Genomic DNA, 22,644 nt, shown 5'->3' on the forward strand with positions numbered 1-22,644 from the left:
AGCTGGACTCGCACCTGAACAGAACCAGGACAGGTGTCCTTGCTGGAGGACTTGCTAGTGCAGGTGTGGAGGGTTTCAGCTAACTTGACAGAGGTATAGAAACCAGGAGGTACTATTGGAGAGGAAAACCATGGTTCGTAAATAATTGGGAGAGACAGTTAGCACCAGAATATTATATAGTAAGGCAGTGTAAGCGGGAAAATAGTTTCCTGTGCATGTATATGAATATGGAGCATGCTAAATCAGGCTGGTTAGCTGTGGTTAGTCACATGGAAAAATGATGGCGATTATGGAGATATCAAAAAAGGGCAGGACTGGACATTAAGTATTCCTGGGTACAAGATGTTCAGGAAAGATAGGGAGGAGGAGGGGTGGCAGTGTTGATTGAGGAACTTTACAGTGCTGGAGAGAGGATGTCCAAGAGGGGCTGAGGCCGGCTATTTGGTTACAGCTAAGAAACAATCGAGGTACCATTACATTAGTTGGTGCTCTGCAGAATATACCCACCAATCAGCTGCAAAATTTGAAATCCCCTTTCGAATTGTGCCCTTTAATTTATATTCCCGCTCCTCATTCTTCCTGCCAAAATGAATCGAGTCACACTTGTCTGCAGTAAATTCCATCTGCCGCTCGTCCGTCCATTCCACCATCCTGTCTGTGTCCTCTTGCAGTTTAACGCTATCTTTCTCCGTTCAGAATACTTCCAAGTTTTGTCATCCTCAAATTTTGAAACTGTGCTCTGTATACCCAAGTCTAGGTCATGTCAAGGAAAGCAGGGGTCCTAACACTGACCCCCTGGAAACTTGACCCCATTCCGAAAAACAACTGTTTACACCTACTCTGTTTCCTGTCACTCTGCCAGTTTCATATCTGTGCTACATTGGTCCCTTTTATTCCGAGTTTCAACTCTGCTAGCAAGCCTATTTTGTGGTAATATTCCAAATGTCTTTTGGAAATCAACAATCATCCACATTAGCCTCATCAGCCTTCTCTGTTAGCTTATCAAGCAACTGTTCATTCTGTCCCAGATTATTGCTTCTAAAAGCTTTCCCATCACAGAGGTTAAGCTGAGTAGCCTGTAGTTGCTGGGCTTATCCTTGCACTCTTTATTGAACAAAGGTGTAACAGTGCACTTCTCCAGCCCACTGGCACTGCCACCACTGCCCCTCCGCACCGCCCACCCCCCACCTGCACTGCTTGCCTAAGGTGGATTGGAAAATTAAGTCCCGTTCCTTCCATCATTTGCAATGTTATTCCCCTCACAATCCTCAAATGCACGCTGTCCAGTCCTGGTGACTTATTAACTTTAATTACAGCCAGCTCTGTATTCTGTCCAACATCTCAACTACCTCTTCTTTCATTATGACTTTGGCAGCATTTTCATCCTTGCTAAAGACAGAGGTGAAGTGCTTCTTTATTTTCTCAGCCATGCCCCCTGTCCCTGCGCATCGGTTTCTTTGTTGTTTGGTCCTTAATCTGGCCCACTCCTCCTCTTAATAGTTTTTTTACTACTTATGTGCCTATAGAAGAAGTTTGATGTCCATTTTATGTTAGCTGCTAATCTCTTGTCATACTCTCTTGTTGCCTCTCTTATTGCTGCAGACATTTTTGTTTAACTTTGCCTTTTGGTTTTCCAATCTGGCTGCTTAGCAATCAGGCTTGATGGCCATACTGGCACTGAGCCCCACTGGCGCAGTGCGGTAGTTCAGGCTATACACACAATCATTTTGTTGTTGTGTTCATAAACAGGTTAAGTCTCTGTGAGCTGAAATCCATAAGTACCAGGAGGGTTAATGTGCCCAAGGATGAACAGTGAACCCAGCGAATTCCTATCCATGGTACATTGCTCACCTGAGAGTACATGTGTTGTTGTCATTTCAAGAGGTATAGAGTAAAACTGTATGATTTTGTGGGTTAAGCATTGCACGCAAGTGAAGGTATGCACCCGTTACTCAGCAGCAGTCTCAAAATGGTACTCTATTCGATCTGAGGGGTAAGCAGACGAGTGGGATGGTGTAATGGGTGCATTGGTGTGTATTCCCTGGGTTAGAGCAGTAGGATGGGGTGGTAGGCACATTGGTGTGTATTCCCAGAGCCTACATCACCTCTGCCTCCCCAGTGTATCTGTTGCAGATGTATCTGTCCATGAGTCACCACCTCACAATCCCTGTGGAGGCGAAATCGCATCTTCTCATTCAAAATACCCTCCATCGTATTGTGTGCACTACCAACATGTTAAATGGGATAAATTCAGAACAGATGTGGCAGCTCAAATCTAGGCATCCATTGAAGGCTGTCGGGAACAGCAGAATTGTATTCAACCACAAACAGTGACCTCATGATCACACACCACCATCTCTCATCACCATTTATGCAAAGGACCAACAATGGTTCATTGAGGACTGCAGGACAACATGCCGGGGAGCAGCACAGGCATATGTAGAAATGGGTGTCAACCTGGTGAGTCTACAATACAGGACTACATGCATGCTAAACAGTGGAAACAGCATGCAATAGACAAAGCGGAGCAATTCCATAACCAGCTGACATACTTAGTGGCGAATAGTGGCGAGCAATCAAACAACTAGTGGAGGAGGAGGCTCCAAAAACTAAGTGGCAAATGATGCAAATGCCAGGCAAGGAACATTTCCTACAATAGCGAATCTAACCATCTCCCCTTGGCACGACCATCGCTGAATCCCTCTATTATCAACACAGAACCATAGAAAAGGTGAGGCACATGAATAGGCCATTCAGCCCATCGAGCCTGTGCCAACCAAAAAAAAGAGGAAAAAAGAAACTAGCTGCTCATTCTTAATCCCACTTTCTAATATCTGGTCTGTAACTTGCAGTTCAGATGCAGATCCAGGTACCTTTTAAATGAGTTGTGCATTTCAGCCTCAACCACCAATTTAGACAGTGAATTCCAGATCCCCACCATCCTCTGGGTGAAAACGTTTTTCCTTATGTCCCCTCTAATCCTTACGCCAACCATCTTAAATCTATGCCCTTTCGTAATTGAACCCTCAACTAGGGGAAACAGGTCGGTCTTGTCTACCCTATCTAGGCCCCTCATAATTTTGTACGCGACAATTAGGTCATCTTGCAGCCTCCTTTGTTCTAAGGAAAACAACCCTGCCCTATCCAATCTTTCCACATAGCTGCAGTTTTCCAGCCTTGGCAACATTCTTGCAAATCTTCTCTGTATTCTCCCCAGAGCAATTATGGCCTTCCTGTAACGTGACCAGAACTGTACAGACAATTCCAGCTGTGACCTAACCAGCGTTTTATACAGTTCTATCATTACATCCTTGTGTACTCAATATCTCATCCAAGAAAGGAAAGCATTCCATATGCTTCCTTGACCACCTTATCCATCTGTCCTGCCACCTTCAGGGACATATGGATATGCACTCCAAGGTCTCTGACTTCCGCAACCCTTCTCAATATCCTCCTGTTTGTTGAGTATTCCCTTGCTTTATTTGCCATCGCCAAATGCATTGCCTCACACTTTTCCAGTTCAGTTCCATTTGCCACTTGTCCACCCACTCAACCAAACCATTGACATTTTTCCTGAGACAACAGCTATTCTCTTCACTATGTGGCCAATTTTTGTGTCATCTGCAGATTTCCCAATTATGCCTCCCACATTTATGTCCAAATCATTAATATACAACAAACAGCAAGGGCCTCAAAACTGAGCCCTGTGGAACGCCACCGGGAACCACTTTCCATTCGCAAAAACATCCATCGACATTACACTTTATTCCTTGTCGCTGAGCGAATTTTGGATACAACTCACTGCATTCCCCTGTATCTCATGGAATCCCACTTTCTGACCAGTCTGCCATGTGGGACCTTGTCAAGTGCCTTACTAAAATCCATGTAGCAACACCCACTGCACAACCCTCATCAATCCTCCTTGTTACTTCCTCCACAAATTCTGTTAAGTTAGTAAGACGCAACCTTCCCCTAACAAAACCATGCTGACTATCCCTAATTAGTCCATGTCTTTCTAAGTGACAGCTTACCCTGTCTCAGAATTGATTCCAATAATTTGTCCACCACCGAATTCAGACTGACCATCCTGTAATATAACCGCCTGTATCTCGTGAGGATTGGAAAATGCATCCTGGCTTCCTTTAACAACCTGGGGTACAATCCTTCCAGCCCTGGCCATTTATACTAGTCCCTCCAGTACTTCCTCTTTCATTATGCTTATTGTATCTAATATTTCACACACTTCCTCCTTAACTAGACTATCTGTATTGTCCCTCTCCTTAGTGAAGACAGGAAAGTACTCATTGAAAACCCTGCCCACATCATCATCATCATCAACAAACAAGTTACCATGTACATCTCTGATAGGCCCTACCCTTTCCTCAGTTATTTTCTTGCTTTTAATGTACTGTAAAACCTCTTTGAGTTTTCTTTGATTTTACCTAGCAATGTGGCTGCCCTTTTTTATTTCTGAGCTGAAGCCATATGGCCTCATTTGATACTTCATTTAGTATTTCATCCCCCCTCATAGCTGTAATTGTTTCTTTAACCAATAATGCTACACCCCCACCTTTTTTTATCCCCCTCTCTATCCTGCCTGAAAACTCTATATCCAGGGATGTTGAACTGCCATTTTTGCCCCTCTTTAAGCTAAGTTTCCATTATAGTGATGATCTCCTGCCATGTATTTATCTGTACCCTCAGCTCATTGGCTTTATTTGCCATACTCCTTGCATTTACATATATGCCTTTTAACACTGCCAAATTCCTGTGTAAAACACTTTATAACCTGTGCTGCTTCTGCCTTTCAGAACCACTTAGTAATTCTCCATCTCCCATTCCCTGCTCTGATTTTGCCCTCAGGTTCCTAACCTCCTGCCAATCTAGTTTAACCACCACCCCCCCCACAAAACCCCCACCACCCCCCACCACCACCAACGGCACTAGCTAATCTCCCTGCTAGGCTATTCATCCCAGTCCTGTTCAGGTGTAGACTGTCTGGCTTGTATAGATCCCACTTTCCCCAGAACTGGTTCCAATGCCTCCAAAATCTGATGTCCTCCCTCCTACACCAGCTTTGCAGCCACGTGTTCAATCGGTCAATTCTCCTATTTCTATGTTCACTTGCATATGGGACTGGGAGTAATCCTGAGATTACTGCTTTCGAAGTCCTGCTTTTTAGTCTACTTCCTAGCTCCCTAAAATCTGCTTTCAGAACCTCATTCCTTTTCCTAATAAGTCATTGTTACCAATCTGGGCCACAACCTCCTGCTGATCACCTTCCGGCAGAAGAATGTCCTGCAGCCACTCCGTGACATCCTTGACCCTGGCACCAGTGAGGCAACGTATCGTCCTGGATTCACATCTATGGGCACAGAAACACCTGGCTGTTCCCCTAATTAATGAATCCCCTATCACTATTCCTCTTCCCCTTTTCTTCCTCCCCTCCTGTACAGTAGAGCCACCTGTGGTACCACAAACCTGGACCTGACTGCAATCCTCCAAGGCACCAACATCCTCACTGGCTTCCAAAATGGAAAACTGATTGGTGAGCAGGACCCCAGGGGACTCCACTACCTGCCTAATTCTCTTGGATTGCCTGGTGGTCACCCATTTCTTTTCTGCTTCCAAGCTGTGATGTGACCATCTCTCTGAACGTGCTATCCACATAGCTTCCAGCCTCACGGATGTGCCGCAGTGACTTCAGCCGTGGTTCAGGCTCTGAAATCTGGAACTCAAGGTTCTGCAATTGGTTACACTTCCAACATGAGGTTGTCCAGGGCACTGGAAGCATCCAGGATTTCCCACATGTTATGGGACACGCATTACACACAGCCAAGCTGTCCTGCCATGACTTCAATTTACTTCCCTTATGTTCACCTTATTTTATTTTGCTTTACTTATACTACTTTATTTTACCTGGCCTTGACTTGACTTTGCAATTGCTTGTGTTTCTTACTAAGTAGCTCCTTCTTTTAAAAAGAATGTGTTTTTCTAATTTTCAGCTACTTGAAGACCCTCCCTGACTGCAGTTTCTCACCAACTGATGAACTTATGTTCCTCCTCCAGTGTCACTCTTTTGATGTTTTCAAAAACCTGCCCTCTCATGCAGCTTTTCAACTCCTGGTCTCCTGCAGGCTGAGAAGGATAGAGAAAGAAAAAGGAAAGCGCACTTCCCTCCCCTCCTCACCGAGCTCCCTTCTTACCAAATGCACAGTAATACCATCTATCGTCGTGCACTCTGTGACAGCAGGGAGACGATGACGTAGTGTTAATGGCACTGGATTATTAATTCAGAGACTGAGGCTAATGCTGTGGGGACGCGGGTTCAAATCCCGCCACAGCAGCTGGTGGAATTTGAATTCGATTAATAAATCTGGAATATAAAGCTAGCCCCAGTGGTGGGGACCATGAAACTATCATCGACTGTCGTAAAAACCCATCTGGTTCACTAATGTCCTTCAGGGAAGGAAATCTGCCATATTTACCTGGCCTGGCCTACATGTGACTCCAGACCCACAGCAATGTGGTTGATTCTTAACTGCCCTCTGAAATGATCTAGAAAGGTCAGTTCAAGGGAAATTTGAGATGGGTAACAAATGCTGGCCTTGCCAGTGTTGCCCACATCCCATGAAACAATAAAGAGAAAAAAACTTAACATCTCTTATTTACATTAGTGAGATTCAGATGAACCTGGCAGTTACATAATTGCTGATCTCACTTCTCCAACTGAGGGCATGGTTTGGTTAGCCCTGCCCAAGCCTCTGAGAAACTTAAAACTTAAAAATAGTAAATGTAAGCAAAATACAAAATTGCAAGCAAGCAGCACTAGATTTTAGAAAAGATTAATCCTTAAAATTTAAAATTTGACTCCCTTCTCACCAAACTCTCAGTAATTCCACTCTACCCCAGTGCACTCCCTGGGGGTTCCCATTGGCTTACCTGGGCCAGCCATATAAATACTGTTGCCATAAGAGCAGATCAGAGGCTAGGAATTCTGTTGTGAGTAACTCACCACCTGACTCCCCAAAGCCTTTCCACCATCAACAAGACACTAGAGAGGAGTGTAATCGAATGCTATCCACTTTCATTAGGCTCGATGCAATCCAGGATGAAGCAGCCCACTTGGTCAGCAATCCATCCACTATCTTAAATGTTTATTTCCTCCATCATTGATGCACAGTACCAGCAGTAGAAGTTTCACTGCATTAGTGCATCAAGGCTTCTTCACCAGCACCTTCCAAACCCTTGACCTCTGCCATTTAGAGGAACAAGGGCAGCAGATGCATGGGAACACCACCACCTGCAAGTTACACACCTTCCTGACTTGGAACTATATTGTTATTCCTTCACCATCGCTGGATCTAAATCCTGGAACTCCCTCCCTAACGGTACATGAACCATATGGGACTGCAGTGCTTCAAGAAGGTGACTCTCCTTTTCTCAGCTTTTCAAGGGCAGTTAGGGATGGGCAATTTAGCCACGCTAAATCCTACAAACAAAAAAAAATGTGTGGAATCTGCGGGACAAGCCTGTGGATCTCACCACTGTGAAAGTTGTGGGTTAGAGCAGCGGGATGAGGCTGTGGATCTCACCACTGTGAAAGTTGTGGATTAGAGCAGCGGGACAAGCCTGTGGATCTCACCACTGTGAAAGTTGTGGGTTAGAGCAGCGGGACAAGCCTGTGGATCTCACCACTGTGAAAGTTGTGGGTTAGAGCAGCGGGACAAGCCTGTGGATCTCACCACTGTGAAAGTTGTGGGTTAGAGCAGCGGGATGAGGCTGTGGATCTCACCACTGTGAAAGTTGTGGGTTAGAGCAGCGGGATGAGGCTGTGGATCTCACCACTGTGAAAGTTGTGGGTTAGAGCAGCGGGATGAGGCTGTGGATCTCACCACTGTGAAAGTTGTGGGTTAGAGCAGCGGGACGAGGCTGTGGATCTCACCACTGTGAAAGTTGTGGGTTAGAGCAGCGGGACGAGGCTGTGGATCTCACCACTGTGAAAGTTGTGGGTTAGAGCAGCGGGACGAGGCTGTGGATCTCACCACTGTGAAAGTTGTGGGTTAGAGCAGCGGGACAAGCCTGTGGATCTCACCACTGTGAAAGTTGTGGGTTAGAGCAGCGGGACAAGCCTGTGGATCTCACCACTGTGAAAGTTGTGGGTTAGAGCAGCGGGATGAGGCTGTGGATCTCACCACTGTGAAAGTTGTGGGTTAGAGCAGCGGGACAAGCCTGTGGATCTCACCACTGTGAAAGTTGTGGGTTAGAGCAGCGGGATGAGGCTGTGGATCTCACCACTGTGAAAGTTGTGGGTTAGAGCAGCGGGATGAGGCTGTGCGCACTGGCAATGTGACTATCGTGGGTTTAAACTCTGTATTAAGGCTGTGGCTCCCATCAGCGTGAATGACTGGTGCGGTGGCCCTACAGCTGTGAATATCGTGGATTAAACATTGGGATGGGGCTGTCTGCTCCACCGGTGTGAACCTTAGAGCAGTGGGACAGTCTAACACTGTCAAAGTTTTGGATTAGAGCTCTAAAGTGTAGCTCTGGAATGTAGCATTGACCGTATCACTTGTTTTGTCCAGAATTGATTTTCCTTATACACTCCTGGCCTCCCTTGTTGTGCCCTCTGCTGACTTGAGCTCTGACTTGTACCAATCCTGTTCACCTTTGCTCAACTCACCTACGCTGGCTCATGGTGAAGTAAAGTCTCAACTTTAAAAGGCTGTTTGTGGTGATGCTGCAACTGCAGTGGGTATGCTTCCTGCCAGCAATGTCCTTGGCAGCTGCCTGCATCAAAGGTGGTGCAGATGTTCACAGATCCCTTTCAGGCCTGCACAAAGGAGCCTGGAGAACTGAGAGGCAAGGGCATCTCTTGGCAGGCAGAGGACCCCAGGCAGTTTCACTGAGTGTTAGGAACAGGTTTTCCAGACACTGAACTATCTAATTGGGCATATAGGGCTAGGTACACCTGTTCACACATTCTCTTTAAAATTACACTATTTAGCTTCTATTGCTTGTGTCTCCTCATGCTTCCTGCAAAAAATGCATTATTTAAACTACTACTCTACATTGAACTTCATTTAATGCCAGGGAGACTGAACTGAATTCAGTTTGATGCAGAGAGTGACAGATTGAAGAACATTAGGAATTGGAGGAGGCCATTTGACACTGAGTCCTGTAAGGGGATTTTGGAGGAAAATGACCAAAAGCTGCAACAAAAAGGAAGGTTTTAAGGGGCAACTTAACAGAGGTAGAGAGGTTTAGGGAGGGAACTCTAGAGTGTAGGGTCCAGGCCATTGAAAGAACAACCATCAATGGTGAGGTGATTAAAATTGGGGATGCTCGAAGCCAGAATCAAAGGAGCACAGATATCTCAGAGTGTAGCGGGACTGGAGGTGTTTACCGATGATAAGGGGTGAGGACATGGTGGAATTTGAAAACCAGGGTGCAAATTTTAAAGTTGAGGTGTTGCTTCACTGGGAGTCAGTATCAGTCAGCGAGTACAGTGGTGCATTGGTAAATGGGATTTAATTCGAGTTGGGACACAGGTGCTGGAATGTTGGATGACCTCAAATTTCCACAAGGGAGGCTGGCCTGGAGTGCATTAGAACAGTCAAGTCTAGTGGTAACAATGGTGCAGATGAGCTGAGGCAAGGGCAGAGTAAGGTGGGAACAGGGAATTTCAGTGATGGCACAGATACGGTTTTCCTTGGTGGCTTATCTCGGGCCAGATATAAAACCAAGTTTGTAAATAATCCTTTTCAGCCTCAGTCAGTTACCAGGGAGAGGGATGGAATCAGTTGCAGGAAACGGAGTTTGTTATGGGGACTGAAGACAATGGCTTCGTTCTTTCCAATGTTAAATTGGAGGAAATTTTTGCTTATCCAGTACTGGATGTTAAACAAGCAGTGTGATAATTTAGAGACAGTTGAAGGGTTGAGAGCAGTCGTGGTGACGTAGAGCTGGGTGTCACTGGTGTACATGTGGAAACTGATTCTGATTTTCAGATGATGTCACTGAAGGGCAGCATGTGGATGAAAAGTAGGAGCAGGCCAAGCATAGATCCTTGGAGGACACCAGATGCCACAATGTGAGAGTACGAAGGAAAGCCATTGCAAATGATACTCTGACCATGATGAGATAGATGAGTGTGGAACCAAGCGAGTGCAGTCCCACCCAGCTGGTCGACAGTGGAGAGGCACCTGAGAAGGATGGTGTGTCAAAGGCTGCAAACGTTTTGAGAAAGATGAGGAGCGCTAGTTTATCTCTGTAACAGCCACATCGGATGTTATTTATGACTTTGATTAGGGTCATTTCTGTACTGTGGCAGGGGTAGAAACCCCATTGGGAGAGATTCAAGCCTGGAGTTCCAAGAATGATTTGCAGGATTATAAAAGATATGGTTCTCTGTTTGCCCTTTATGAGGTTTGGATTTGTACCTCCTGTCGCGTCTCCAATGAGCAGTAACTCAGCAAGTGGCACTTGCTGTACTTCAGACCTGATTGATTATTTTCAGCCACAATCCGAGTACCTCATAGACATCTCCCTCTCGCTTAGTGACTCCCAAACCCTATTCCCACCAATTCACTGATTGGCTGCTGATAGTTCTTTGCACTGGAAGACCAACAAGTTTCAGGCAGATTAAAGTGTGTCTTTTATGGAGCTGATGATCCTCCAGCAGCAGTTGGTGTACCTCTTAGTGTGGGTCCCCGGGAACGCCCCATAGAGGAAAGACCTGTGTTATGGAGCTGCTTGAGATAAACCTTGGCATAAGCTACTGTGTCCCTCTTCAGACCACCTTTGCATATTCCAGAAAGAAATAGGCAGCAGCAGTAGCCACCTGGAGAGCAACATAATGGTGGGGCTGAGAGTCCGGGTGTACATGAAGGAGCTGACGGGGAGGGCCCTTCTTACCACCAACTAAACTTTGTCTTGGTGATTCTTGGTGATTCTTTGAAAGTTTTGGCAATGGGGCATTGTGCCAAATGATTTTGACAGTCTGTTCAGGAAACTGGATCCACCATCTCCTTTTCTCACAGAGATCAAGGGAGTTATTTGTAGACCAGTGCCCAACATTGTGCAAAAGGTGTTTTCTACACAAACTTTTCCACGATGGACAGACAGATGGTACAGTGTAGTCCAGCTAAGTGAAGTGTTTTGTGGGAACATGGCCAGACACATTGTTCATAATTTCAACGCTTCTTGGACTCGAACTCAAGTTCTGTCGAAGGGTCATGAGGACTTGAAACGTCAACTCTTTTCTTCTCCACCGATGCTGCCAGACCTGCTGAGTTTTTCCAGGTAATTCTGTTTTTGACATTGTTCATAATATAGGGAATAGATAGAACCTCAATATATGGTGACATTTTGTGTTTGTATACTGAGGTTCTTCAAACAGCTTGATGGAATTGCACACCCAAGTTGGCCATCAAGGTGAGGGTGACACTGGGTATGTTTTTCCCCCCTTTTTCTAGAAGTTTGTACATTGCAGACACAGTCCATTTTTGATCCCCAGATAAAGTGAAAAATGGCTTGGCTGACCACCATGGCGCAGGAGCAGGTTATCGGGCCAGACCTGTATCATGTGCAGTAACACCAAGAGCACCGTACACCTGATGACCAGCTTCTTACCCACATGTCCAGTTTCTCTCTGACTTTGGCAATGCATTCCCCCCGCTGTTTCTGGTGCAAACTCCGGCCCCTCTGAACCATAACACTAGCACTTCCAGGCAGCCTTTCTGTCAGGTAGAGAAACTGATGTCAGATACCGTTGAGCTGAGACACCTGTTAGCAGAATAAAAACCACTGTGACATGATTCTACATCAAAATATTGCTATTTTTACTGGTTTTCACAAAAGAACTGACTTCCAAAGACTCAACAACATTTTCATTGTTGGTGGCAGCAGTCATTGATCAAGGCACAATCGTGACATTACAGTGCTCGCACTGAAAGGTGGGAAGTCACAAAGGTGAAACCGTGAATGTCCATGCTCAAACTTCACTCATGAAACCATGGACTCTGTTTGCACAGACCCTTAACTATGGCACAAGCTGCAGAGTTAGGTTTTCTTTTATGTATTGAATGTTTCCCAGGCGGCTGATCCCTTCAGTCGACACCGCTGTTTGATACACATGTGCTGACAACCACAGAGCTTCAGGATGCTCTGTATAGTTGTTTCGGAGATGGGACTCCATGAGGAAGTAGGCATTTGTCTACAAGGGCCATTGTTTTCTTCCATTTGTGTGACCTGCAAGTCCTTAGCTCTCCCAATGTGGCAGCACAGGGATAAGAGGGAAGTGGAATGGTGTGCAGACAAGGTGTATACATGGTCCAGCAGCTCATTAGGCCAAGGGGCTAGGGTCATTGTCATTCAGGGATGGTGGCATAAGGCTGACGTTCTCCCTGCTCAACTTTGACAAGGTGTAATGTAGCAGATGTACAATGTATTTCTTGTTGCTGCTCAGGGGTGACAACAACTGCAGCAGCCATGCCTGCCTCGGTGAGTGATCAAGATATTCACTGTCAGCTTTTGGAGACAAATTTCTCCAGAGACGAGCCCAGATACCTCAGCGCAAGATGGGGCAGTAAATTCTGATTCCAAAAGTTGCAGCAGAGGATAGCTGGGCTATCATCTTCTGCAGTGTGTAGTTCTTGTCACCAGAACTCAATCATAGTGCCCACGATCTTCTGCTTGTCACTCAGTTGTTGGAGGTAACTATGATTATTGCGCTTCAGCTTCACTGCATGACTTTTGAACCCTCCATTTAATGATTGCGATTCGAACCTCCCTGCAGAAACGTGGAATAGGAGCGCTCCTGATCCAGGACATCATTGTGGAAAACCAGCCCTAAGATACATTCCTTCATGGATGCGGAGGAGTGGAGCAGGTGCTTTATCTTGCCATTTCCCATTTATTTTATTATGTAACTGTATGAGGCTCTTTTTAAACTGTTCTGTCTCTCTTCATTTACTCTGATCCTTTTCTGTTCACTAGCTCCTTTATTTCAGTTTGCTGAACCTGGTCTCATTGTTATATCTCAGCTCATCCTTTAATGCAACTTCTGAATCCTTTCACGCCAATGTCCTCTATTTCATTATTTTTCATACTGTGCCTTAGATCTGCTAAATTCATGAAGCACTAAACTCAATTATATGATCAATTGTAGCCATGACTAGGTGATGAAATGAGTCACTGAGCAGCAGTTCCTCGAGCACCACAACTGCTCTAACATCATTTCTTCAGATGTTTTCACAGATTCTTGCCTGTTTTACAGAGAGACCACTCCTCGTTGTTCCACTCATGATTCACCACCACTTCCGTCTGTTCCTCTCACGATTTCAGGGTTTCCCACTTGGTTCTATATGAGCTGGCCATGGACTCACATTTAATACCAAGATGTCAACAGAGGCCTTTGTCCTTGATTTCATCATGGCAAGCCTGTCTTGAAATTTAAAGGATGGAAAATTCAGCTCTGTAGCGTCAGCAATTAAAGTGCCATAGGTGCCAATTTAGAAATAAAGTGGCATCTGTGTCACTTATAGCTACTTCTGGGGTGGTGGAGGATGGGAGCTCAGGTGTTGCAAGCTTTGTCCACAAGAATGCAGAGTAGGCAGATCCTGTCAGTCGGAGGCTAAAGCTGTCATGAGGTCAGCATTGCCTTCTCAGAATAGGACAATTGGGTTACCATCCTGTAGTAAACATGCAGAAATGAACATGCATTCAGCAGTACAAAGGGATGCCCACCAATGCGACAGGTGACATGGCTAGCATGTCACCGTTGGCCATCTATTGCAACATTTTGGAGGCGAGAGGCTCTAAGCCAGGAGAGCAGACTGCATAAACATGGCTTAATGGGCTCTGTATCTCAACGTTGAGACGTATTGGCACCCTGGCTCATTGTGCAACTACACCCAGCTCGTTGCGCTGGTAAATGCCTGTTACCCTGGCAGCAGCACGATGCCTTCATCCTCTGCCAGTTGTCTGTTCAGCAATCTTTCAGTGACAGCATCAAGCCAGAGGATGCGTGCTGGACAGCAATGGTGACCCGCTATAGAGCTGGCTGATTATCTCCCTCCACAATCCAGCCAAACATTGTCACTCATATATAATGAGAAACTCAAGCAGAAGGGACATTGCCTGTAGTACAGGAGAAACCATGCCTGGCCGTGGAACATACTTTCGAAAGATAAAGCTGGTAATCCAGTAGCATGTGATCAGGGGATGGGCAGAAGATGACTCATCTGGACATGTTTGGTGGAAGCTACATTAAAATACTGCAATCTGTAAAATATTGTCCATTGTTAAAGGCAGAGAAACTTAGAAAATGGCAGCATTGATCATAGAGGGGGGGAGGTGAAGCACAGCAATGAATGGACATAGATCCAGCCATTGAACCTCTCACACGTGACATAACGTTTCCCAATAAATTTGACCAATAAATTGGAGATGAATGCTATTGTGTATCTGTGAAACTATTTCACTGATTTGAAAATTTGGAATATTCTGGTGGAGCCTGCAGTTGGAAAGTTATCGGATGCACTAGTGAGAGAGTTAGTTTTGAAAAACTGTGTTCCTGATGGAATGCCTGCTATGACATCACCACGCACAGGCGTAAACCCATACTGGCAACCTTGAAGAGGCGGGCAGGCGCATGCCAGGGTGGGCGAAACTGCATTTCTGGACAGACTCCGTGTGAAGTGAGTGCACATGCCAAAGACGCCATCCGATTGCCATCAGGCATTGCCCCCGTTTTAAATTTCTCATCCTGTTTTCAAATCCCTCAATATCCTCACCCCCCCTCTCTCTCTAATCTCCCTCTGATCTCATCCAGCCCCCCAACCCTCTGAGACAGAAACAGAAAATGCTGGAAATACTGAGCAGATCGGGCATGTATGGTGAAGAAATAGGTTTAACATTTTAGACCAATGACTGGTCAATTCTGATGGAGTGTCGTCGGCCTGAAAGGTTAACTCTGTTTCTCTCCATAGATGCTGCCTGACCTACTCAGTACTTCCAGAATTTTCAGCTTTATTTCAGATTCCAGCATCTGTGGCATTTTGCTCTTATCCTGCCCTCTTGGGTATCTGTGATTTTAAATTGCTGCTCCATTGGCAACCATGCCATACGTTGCTTGGGCCCTAAGCTCTGGAATTCCCTCCCTAAACCCTTTAACTCTCAACCTCTCCTTTAAAATCTGCCACTTTGATTGATCTTTTGGTCACCTGCCCTAATATATCACAAACTGGCTTAGTGCAATATTTTGCTTCACAAAGCCTGTGAAGCACCTGGGAATCTGTGGGCAAATTCAAAGCAGAGAAAGGGAGATGGAGAATTAGTGACTGACTCTAAAAAACAGAAGAAGCGCATGTTAAAAAGTGTACAGCACATGAATTTGGCAGTGTTAAAAGGTGTATATGTAAATGCAAAGAATATAGCAAATAAAGTCGATGAGCTGAGGGCAGAGGTAGACACGTGGCAGCATGATATCATCGCTACAATGGAAACCTGGCTTAAAGAGGAGCAAAAATGGCAGTTCAACATGCCTGGATATAGAGTTCTCAGTCAGTATAGAGAGGGGAATAAAAAAGGTGTGGGTGTAGCATTATTAGTTAAAGAAACAATTGCAGCTGTGAGGAAGGATGATATGCCAAATGAGGCCCTACGGGCTGAGCTCAGAAATAAAAAAGGGGCAGCCACACTGCTCGGAATGTACTTTAGACCCCCAAATAGTGGAAGGAAGTTAGAAGAGCAAATATGTAAGCAAATTTGAATGCAAAAACAATAGGGCAATAATAGTTGGAGACTTTAACTACCCGAATATCAATTGGGATACAAACAGTGTGAAGGGCATAGAGGGCACAAAACTCTTGAACTGCAAAGAGAGCTTTTCAGCCAGCAAGTAACAAGCCCAATGAGAGGTGGCACTATTCTAGATTTAGTCTTAGGAAACGAAGCTTGGCAAGTGGATGAAGTAGCAGTGGATGGCCATTTTCGAGATGGTGACCATAATACAGTTAGATTTAGCATCATTATAGAAAAGGATAAAGATAGAACAGGAGTAAAAGTTCTAAATTGGAGGATGACAAATTTTACAAAGCCGAGAGGTGAACTGGATACTGCTATTAGAAGGGAAAATCAGTGGGAGGTATTCAAAACCAAAGCGAGATTCTGTGGGCACAGTGTAGACATGTCTACAAAGAAAAAGAGTGGTACTGACAAACCTGGAGCTCTCTGGTTATCCAGAAGTATACAGGGCAAAATAAAGCAGAAAAAGAAAGCTTATGGCATCACAAAAAGTTTAATACTGTAGAAAGCCTAGAAGAGCATAGGAAAGTACAGGAGTGAAGTGAAAAAGGAAATTGGGTAAACACAGGATACAAAAAAATATTGGCTGATGAAATTAAAGAAAACCCAAAAATGTTTTACAATACCTTAAAAGCAAGTGAATAACTGAGGAAAGGGTAGGGTCTATCAGAGATGTACATGGCAACTCGTGTGTTGTGCTGAAGATGTGTGTAGGGTTCTCAATGAGTACTTTGTCTCTGTCTTCTGTAAGGAGAAGGATGATGCTGACTTTCTAGTTAAAGAGGAATGTGAAATATTAAACAAAATAAGCATAGCGAGTGAGGAAGTACTGGAGGGACTGGCATCCTTGAAGGTGGATAAATCACGAAGGCCAGATGGGTTGTACCCCAGGTTGTTAAAGGAAGCCAGGGGGGAAATAGCAGATGCCCTGAGGATCATTTTCTACTCCTCACTAGATACAGGAGGTTATATTGTAGGCAGGCCAGTCTGACTTCAATGGTGGGCAAGTTATTAGAATCAATTTTGAGACAGGATAAACTGTCACTTAGGGTTGACCAAGGATAGTCAGCATGGTTTTGTTAGGGGAAGGTCGTGTCTTACTAACTTAATAGAATTTTTTGAGGAAGTAATAAGGAGGATGGATGAGGGTGGCGTAGTGGGTGTTATCTGCATGGATTTCAGGAAGGCCTTTGACAAGGCCCCACAAGGCAGACTGGTCAGAAAAGTGAGATCCCATGGGTACAGTGGAAAGTGGCGAGTTGCATGCAATATTAGCTCAGTGACAGGAAACGAAGGGTAATGGTCATTGGATGTTTTTGCGAATGGAAAGCAGTTTCCAGTGGTGCTCCACAGGGCTCAGGGTTCGGGCCCTTGCTGTTTGTTGTATATATTAATGATTTGGACATATACATGGGAGGCATGATTGGGAAATTTGCAGATGACACATAAATTGGCCATATGGGTGATAGTGAAGAGAATAGCTGCTGTCTCCAGAAAGATGTCAATGTTTTGATTGGGTGGGTGGAAAAATGGCAAATGGAATTGAATCCGGAAAAGCGTGAAGCAATGCATTTGGGGAGGGAAGGGAATACTCAGTAAACAGGAGGATATTGAGAGGGGTTGAGGAAGTGAGAGTCCTTGGAGTGCATATCCACAGGTCCCTGAAGGTCACAGGACACATGGATAAGGTGGTAAAGAAAGCATCTAACTATCACCCCTTGACATTCAGTGGCATTACCATTGCTGAATCCCCCACTATCAACATCCTGGGGGTTACCATTGACCAGAAACTGATCTGGACTGGCTATATAAATACTGTGGCTACAAGAGCAGGTCAGCTGGGAATCCTGCGGCGAGTAACTCACTTCCTGATTCCCCAAAGTCTGTTCACCATCCACAAGGCACAAGTCAGGAGTGTGATGGAATACCCTCTATTTGCCTGGATGAGTGCAGCTCCAACTACACTCAAGAAGCTTGGCACCATCCAGGACAAAGCATCCCGCTAAATTGGCACCTGATCCACAAACATTCACTCCCTCCACCACCACCACCACCGCACAGTGGCAGCAGTGTGTGTACCATCAAGATGTACAGCAGAAACTCAACAAGACTCCTTAGATAGTGCCTTCCAAACCCATGACCACTACCAACTAGAAGGGCAGCAGACACATGGGAACACCACCACCTGGAAGTTCCCCATCAAGCCACTCACCTGACTTGGAAATATATGACCGATCCTTCACTGTCTTCAGGTCAAAACCCTGGAGCTCCCTTCCTAACAGTATTGTGGGTATCACAGAATCAGACAGTGCAGAAGAGGCCCTTCGGCCCATCGAGTCTGCACCAACACGAAAGCAACACCTGGCCTAACTACCTAATCCCATTTACCAGCTCATGGCCCATAGGTTTGAACTTTCTGACATGCCAAGTGCTCATCCAGGTACTTTGTAAAGGATGAGCAACCCACCTCCACCACCCTCCCAGGCAGCACATTCCAGACCGTTACCACCCTCTGGGTAAACAGGTTTTTCCTGACATCCCCCCTAAACCTCCTGCCCCTCACCTTGAACTTGTGTCCCCTCGTGACTGACCCTTCAACTAAGGGGAACAGCTGCTCCCTATCCACCCTGTCCATGCCCTTCAATCAGGTCACCCCTTAATCTTCTCTGCTCCAACGAAAACAACCCAAGTCTATCCAGCCTTAACTTAAATGTTTCATCCCAGGCAACATCCTGGTGAATCTCCTCTGCACCCCCTCCAGTGCAATCACATCCTTCCTATAATGTGGCGACCAGAACTGCACACAGTACTCCAGCTGTGGCCTCACCAAGGTTCTATACAAATCCAACATGACCCCCCTACTTTTGTAAACTGTGCCTCAATTGATAAAGGCAAGTGTCCCATCTGCCTTTTTCACCACCCCACTAACATGCCCCTCTACCTTCAGAGATCTATGGACACACCACATACCTACACCACATGGCCTGCAGTGGGTCAAGAAGAATGGCATGATGATGGGGGCAGCGGTGCGGTGATGGGCATGGTGATGGGGATGGTGCGGTGATGGGGGCGGTGTGGTGATGAGGGGGTGGGAAGGTGCAGGCGATGGGGGCGGCAGGGCAGCATAATGGGGCCATCATTAAATGCTTCCAAGCGTCTACTGCTTGTAACTCGACTAATATATTTGTTGCAGTCTGAAGGAGGATGGTCGCTGTGGTTTCCAAGTAGAGAGAGTGGACTCCTGTGAAGTGAAAAGGACAGGAGCTGTTCAGGAAGAACAGAAAGAGATAGTGGAGGTTGGAGCCAAAGAGCAGGGTGAGTATTCAGCTCAGTGAGACAGCAACCTATCAGCAGAACATGCCTTGTGTTGTTTCAGGAAGTCCATACCCCTTTCATGCCCATAATCCCATCTTCTGGGAGGCAGCGTGGTGCTGAGTGTCTGGAGGTCACCTGATGGATTAGACGGTGGAAGGGGAAACATCATCCAGTGTTTCAGCTCTTGATTATTATCAGGACTCACTGGATAATATGTGACAGAAGGTGGGGAGGTGGGAGGACAGAATATGATGCCCCAAGCAGCTGAATATCCTGTTGAAACTGGGTCTCCACTTGCACTCAAGGAGTAGAATTGTGTGGAGCTGGCACCCCCGTGAGATTCAACAGCCTCCGGTGGTGGGGCCAGCACTGAACAAAGGAGAAGAGGGTTTTATCTCCCCCTGTGCCATACATTCACATGGGGGAAGGAGAGGGTGTAATGTGGTTTCGCTGGGTGACTGAAAGCAACTTGAACTTTAGCCTCTTGTCCTCTGCAGTAAGGAGGAGAAAAGCCAGGTGGAGAGGAGACGAGGAGCAGAAGCTGCTGCCTGACGATGAGCTGGCAGGCAGGTCACAGGCTTTGAAAGAAAGCACTGGTGAGGAAGACACGCCCGCGGGGCAGAGGGAGGGACCTGTGGCCAGTCAGGACCCTCTCAGGTGGTTCGGAGTTCTGGTGCCACAGAGTTTGAAAATCGCTCAGGCTTCATTTAAAGAAGGTACAGATCCCAGAACCCTAATCCTAACAAGGTACCTGGAATGGGGAAAGCGAGAAGGAAAAGCGGGGTCTGAAATAGCAAATATCCAGAAGAGGGGAGGTGGGGCCGTCGCTGAGGGGGGAAAGGGGTGGGTGGGGGAAAGGGGGTAGTTGGGGGGGGTGGAGGGGATGGATGGGAGGGGGATGGAGGGGTGGGAGGGGGAAGGGGGTGGGTGGGGGGAAAGGGGATGGGTGGGGGTTGATGGAGGGGTGGGTGGGGGGAGAGGGAATGGGTGGGGGGTGATGGAGGGGTGGAAGGGGGAAGGGGCTGGGTGGGGGGAGAGGGGATGGGTGGGGGGTGATGGAGGGGTGGGAAGGGGAAGGGGAGGGGTGGGAAGGGGAAGGGGAGGGGTGGGAAGGGGAAGGGAAGGGGTGGGAAGGGGAAGGGGAGGGGTGGGAAGGGGAAGGGGAGGGGTGGGAAGGGGAAGGGGGTGGGTGGGGGGAGAGGAGATGGGTGGGAGGGTGGAGGGGGTGGGTGGGGGGGGAAGGGATGGGTGGGAGGGTGGAGGGGGTGGGTGGGGGGGTGTGGAGGGGGATGGAGAGGTGGGGGTGTGGAGGGGGTGGGTGGGGGGTGAGGGAGGGGGTGGGGGGGAGGAGGTGGGGGGTGAGGGAGGGGGCGGGGAGAGGAGGTGGGGGACCGTGCGCGCAAGGAGACAGAGCGAGGAGACTGGGCGCGCAGGGAGGAGGAGCGGGGAGGCTGTGCGCAGGAGGGGACAGAGTTGTGAGGCTGTGCGCACGAAATAGATAATCGAAATTGTAAGACTTTTTATGATTTTGCACTCAATACTGTGCCTGCTTCACAACTGTTTGTTTACTCCTTGCTTGTGACTTGTGTAGTTTTCCTCTCCATGCTGTCTCCATGTGACATGGCCTATTTTTGGTCTCGGTTGTTTTCTTCCTTCTATTATCTGTGGTGTTCACGTTTATCATGCTTGTTTTGTCTCTGCATGACACACACGTGTTTTTACTGCTGCCACTATCTGTGAAGTATGTGTGTTATTCACCCTGTGTTGCACATTGTGCCTCATTTTTCTGCAGTTATGGAGGTCGCAGCCGAGGTAGCAACTCTCCAGAGCAGCCTTGTGAGCACCAAGGCAGAGTACCAGGCTCTACTGCGGCAGAAACACAAAGTTATCGGACACCAGAGCGCGTGACAAAAGGAACTTCCTTCTGCCAACTTCAGGACAATTGGAGGTCAGCATCCTCCCCTTCATCCCCACTCCTGGGGTTGGTTGAATGATTTCCCCATCCAGCCATCATGGTGACAGTCTCTCCTGTGGAATTGAGTTTTAGATAATGTTAAAATCCTAATTTTCTTGATTTCACAAGCATCCTATTGAAAACAACTTCGACACTGAAGGGCACAGGGGTTTGGATCAATGACTTTGGGAGGCTTCATGGGTGGCATTCAGTGCCAACTTGGTACCACAGATTAGCATGCCATCCTTTTCTGTCTGGGGGCTGAGTTTCAAAGCATACTTCACTGACGTGATGAAAGTGCTTCCTGTCTGCTCCAAGGTTCTGATTTGTAATTCGATTCAATCAGTTCTCGGATTGTGTAGAGTCACAATGTAAGGGTTCCTGCTATTGGCAACACCACTCAAGAGAGACTGCAGCGTCCCTCTGCACTGTCCCCATCAAACACTCCCAGGACAGGTACAGCACGGGGTTAAATACAGAGTAAAGCTCCCTCTACACTGTCCCCATCAAACACTCCCAGGACAGGTACAGCACGGGGTTAGATACAGAGTAAAGCTGTCTCTACACTGTCACCATCAAACACTCCCAGGACAAGTACATCACGGGGTTAGATACAGAGTAAAGCTCCCTCTACACTGTCCCATCGATAAATGCAGCACCTGTGTACAGATTAAGGCACTGTCACAGAGTGTGTGCTCTCTCCAGCAATGTGACAGTTTCCACTTTCTCGTGTTAGTGCTCAGCCCTGCACTGACATTGCCCGATCATAGCAGATAATGTCATGCCAATAATCTGCTCCAGGTTTGGTCCCAGCTCCCAAAATTAAGGTCCAGTGTTTAACCCACTGTGGACCTTAGTCTCTCCAAGATGATTCATCAGGCCTGCGGTCTTCCTTCAGTACCGGGAGTATAAACTTTCATGTCGGGATGTTTGTGTGATTGTACTGTAATACTGCACAGTGCTGAGTGCTGAGGATTGCGGAATTGTTTAGGCTGTTTACTTTCATTGCTTCAGTTTAAATTTGGCGTATGAAAGCTTTCCAGTTGTTGTTTGAGGAAATAAATCATGACTGTGTGGCTTGGTTTTATGTGACCGCCTGGTGTGATTTTTGTGCCGCACAGACCGGGAATGGCCCAGGTTGTGTCTCTGGCCTGTGATGAATTAGCTGATCGACCACAGTCGAGGGAAGAGGTGTTGCGATTGGGGAAGGATATAAAAACCAACCTCATTCCTGCTCTTGATTACTACCCAGTGACCCTTGCTAGCGAGTGTAAGTGTCTTGGGATCAGCAGAGGATTGGGTTCAGCTCTAATATTCCCCCCTCACACCCATGGTTCAATAATCTAAGCCCACAGGCAAAGCATTGATCATCGGGCGAGGTCCAAGAAGAAGGTAAGTAAAGTTTGGAATGCTACCCACCCCCCAGTCCTGAAAGAATTGGTGCCTTCGGAAGTGAGGGAATTGTAGGGGAGAAAGATACAGTGTGAGTGGGATGTGCAAGGAGATTGAGAGGGAATTTCGTATTGTCTGGGGCTACTCATAAAAATACCGAAGCACTCTTGTCA

At 46.7% G+C, this 22,644-nt stretch overlaps 1 protein-coding gene across 1 annotated transcript in view; it reads left to right on the plus strand.

The window, feature by feature from the left end:
- Positions 1–22,151, plus strand: part of ccdc115 (coiled-coil domain containing 115) — a 38,104-nt gene extending 15,953 nt beyond the window's left edge. The window contains exons 3-5 of the mRNA XM_041181423.1: positions 19,004–19,125; positions 19,623–19,841; positions 20,918–22,151. Of these exons, the coding sequence (XP_041037357.1) occupies positions 19,004–19,125; positions 19,623–19,841; positions 20,918–21,033 (457 nt within the window). The 3' untranslated portion in view covers positions 21,034–22,151. The remainder of the gene's footprint in view (positions 1–19,003; positions 19,126–19,622; positions 19,842–20,917) is intronic.
- The last annotated feature ends 493 nt before the right edge of the window (positions 22,152–22,644 follow it).

Source organism: Carcharodon carcharias (assembly GCF_017639515.1).
Source record: "Carcharodon carcharias isolate sCarCar2 chromosome 35 unlocalized genomic scaffold, sCarCar2.pri SUPER_35_unloc_3, whole genome shotgun sequence".
NCBI lineage: Eukaryota > Metazoa > Chordata > Chondrichthyes > Lamniformes > Lamnidae > Carcharodon > Carcharodon carcharias.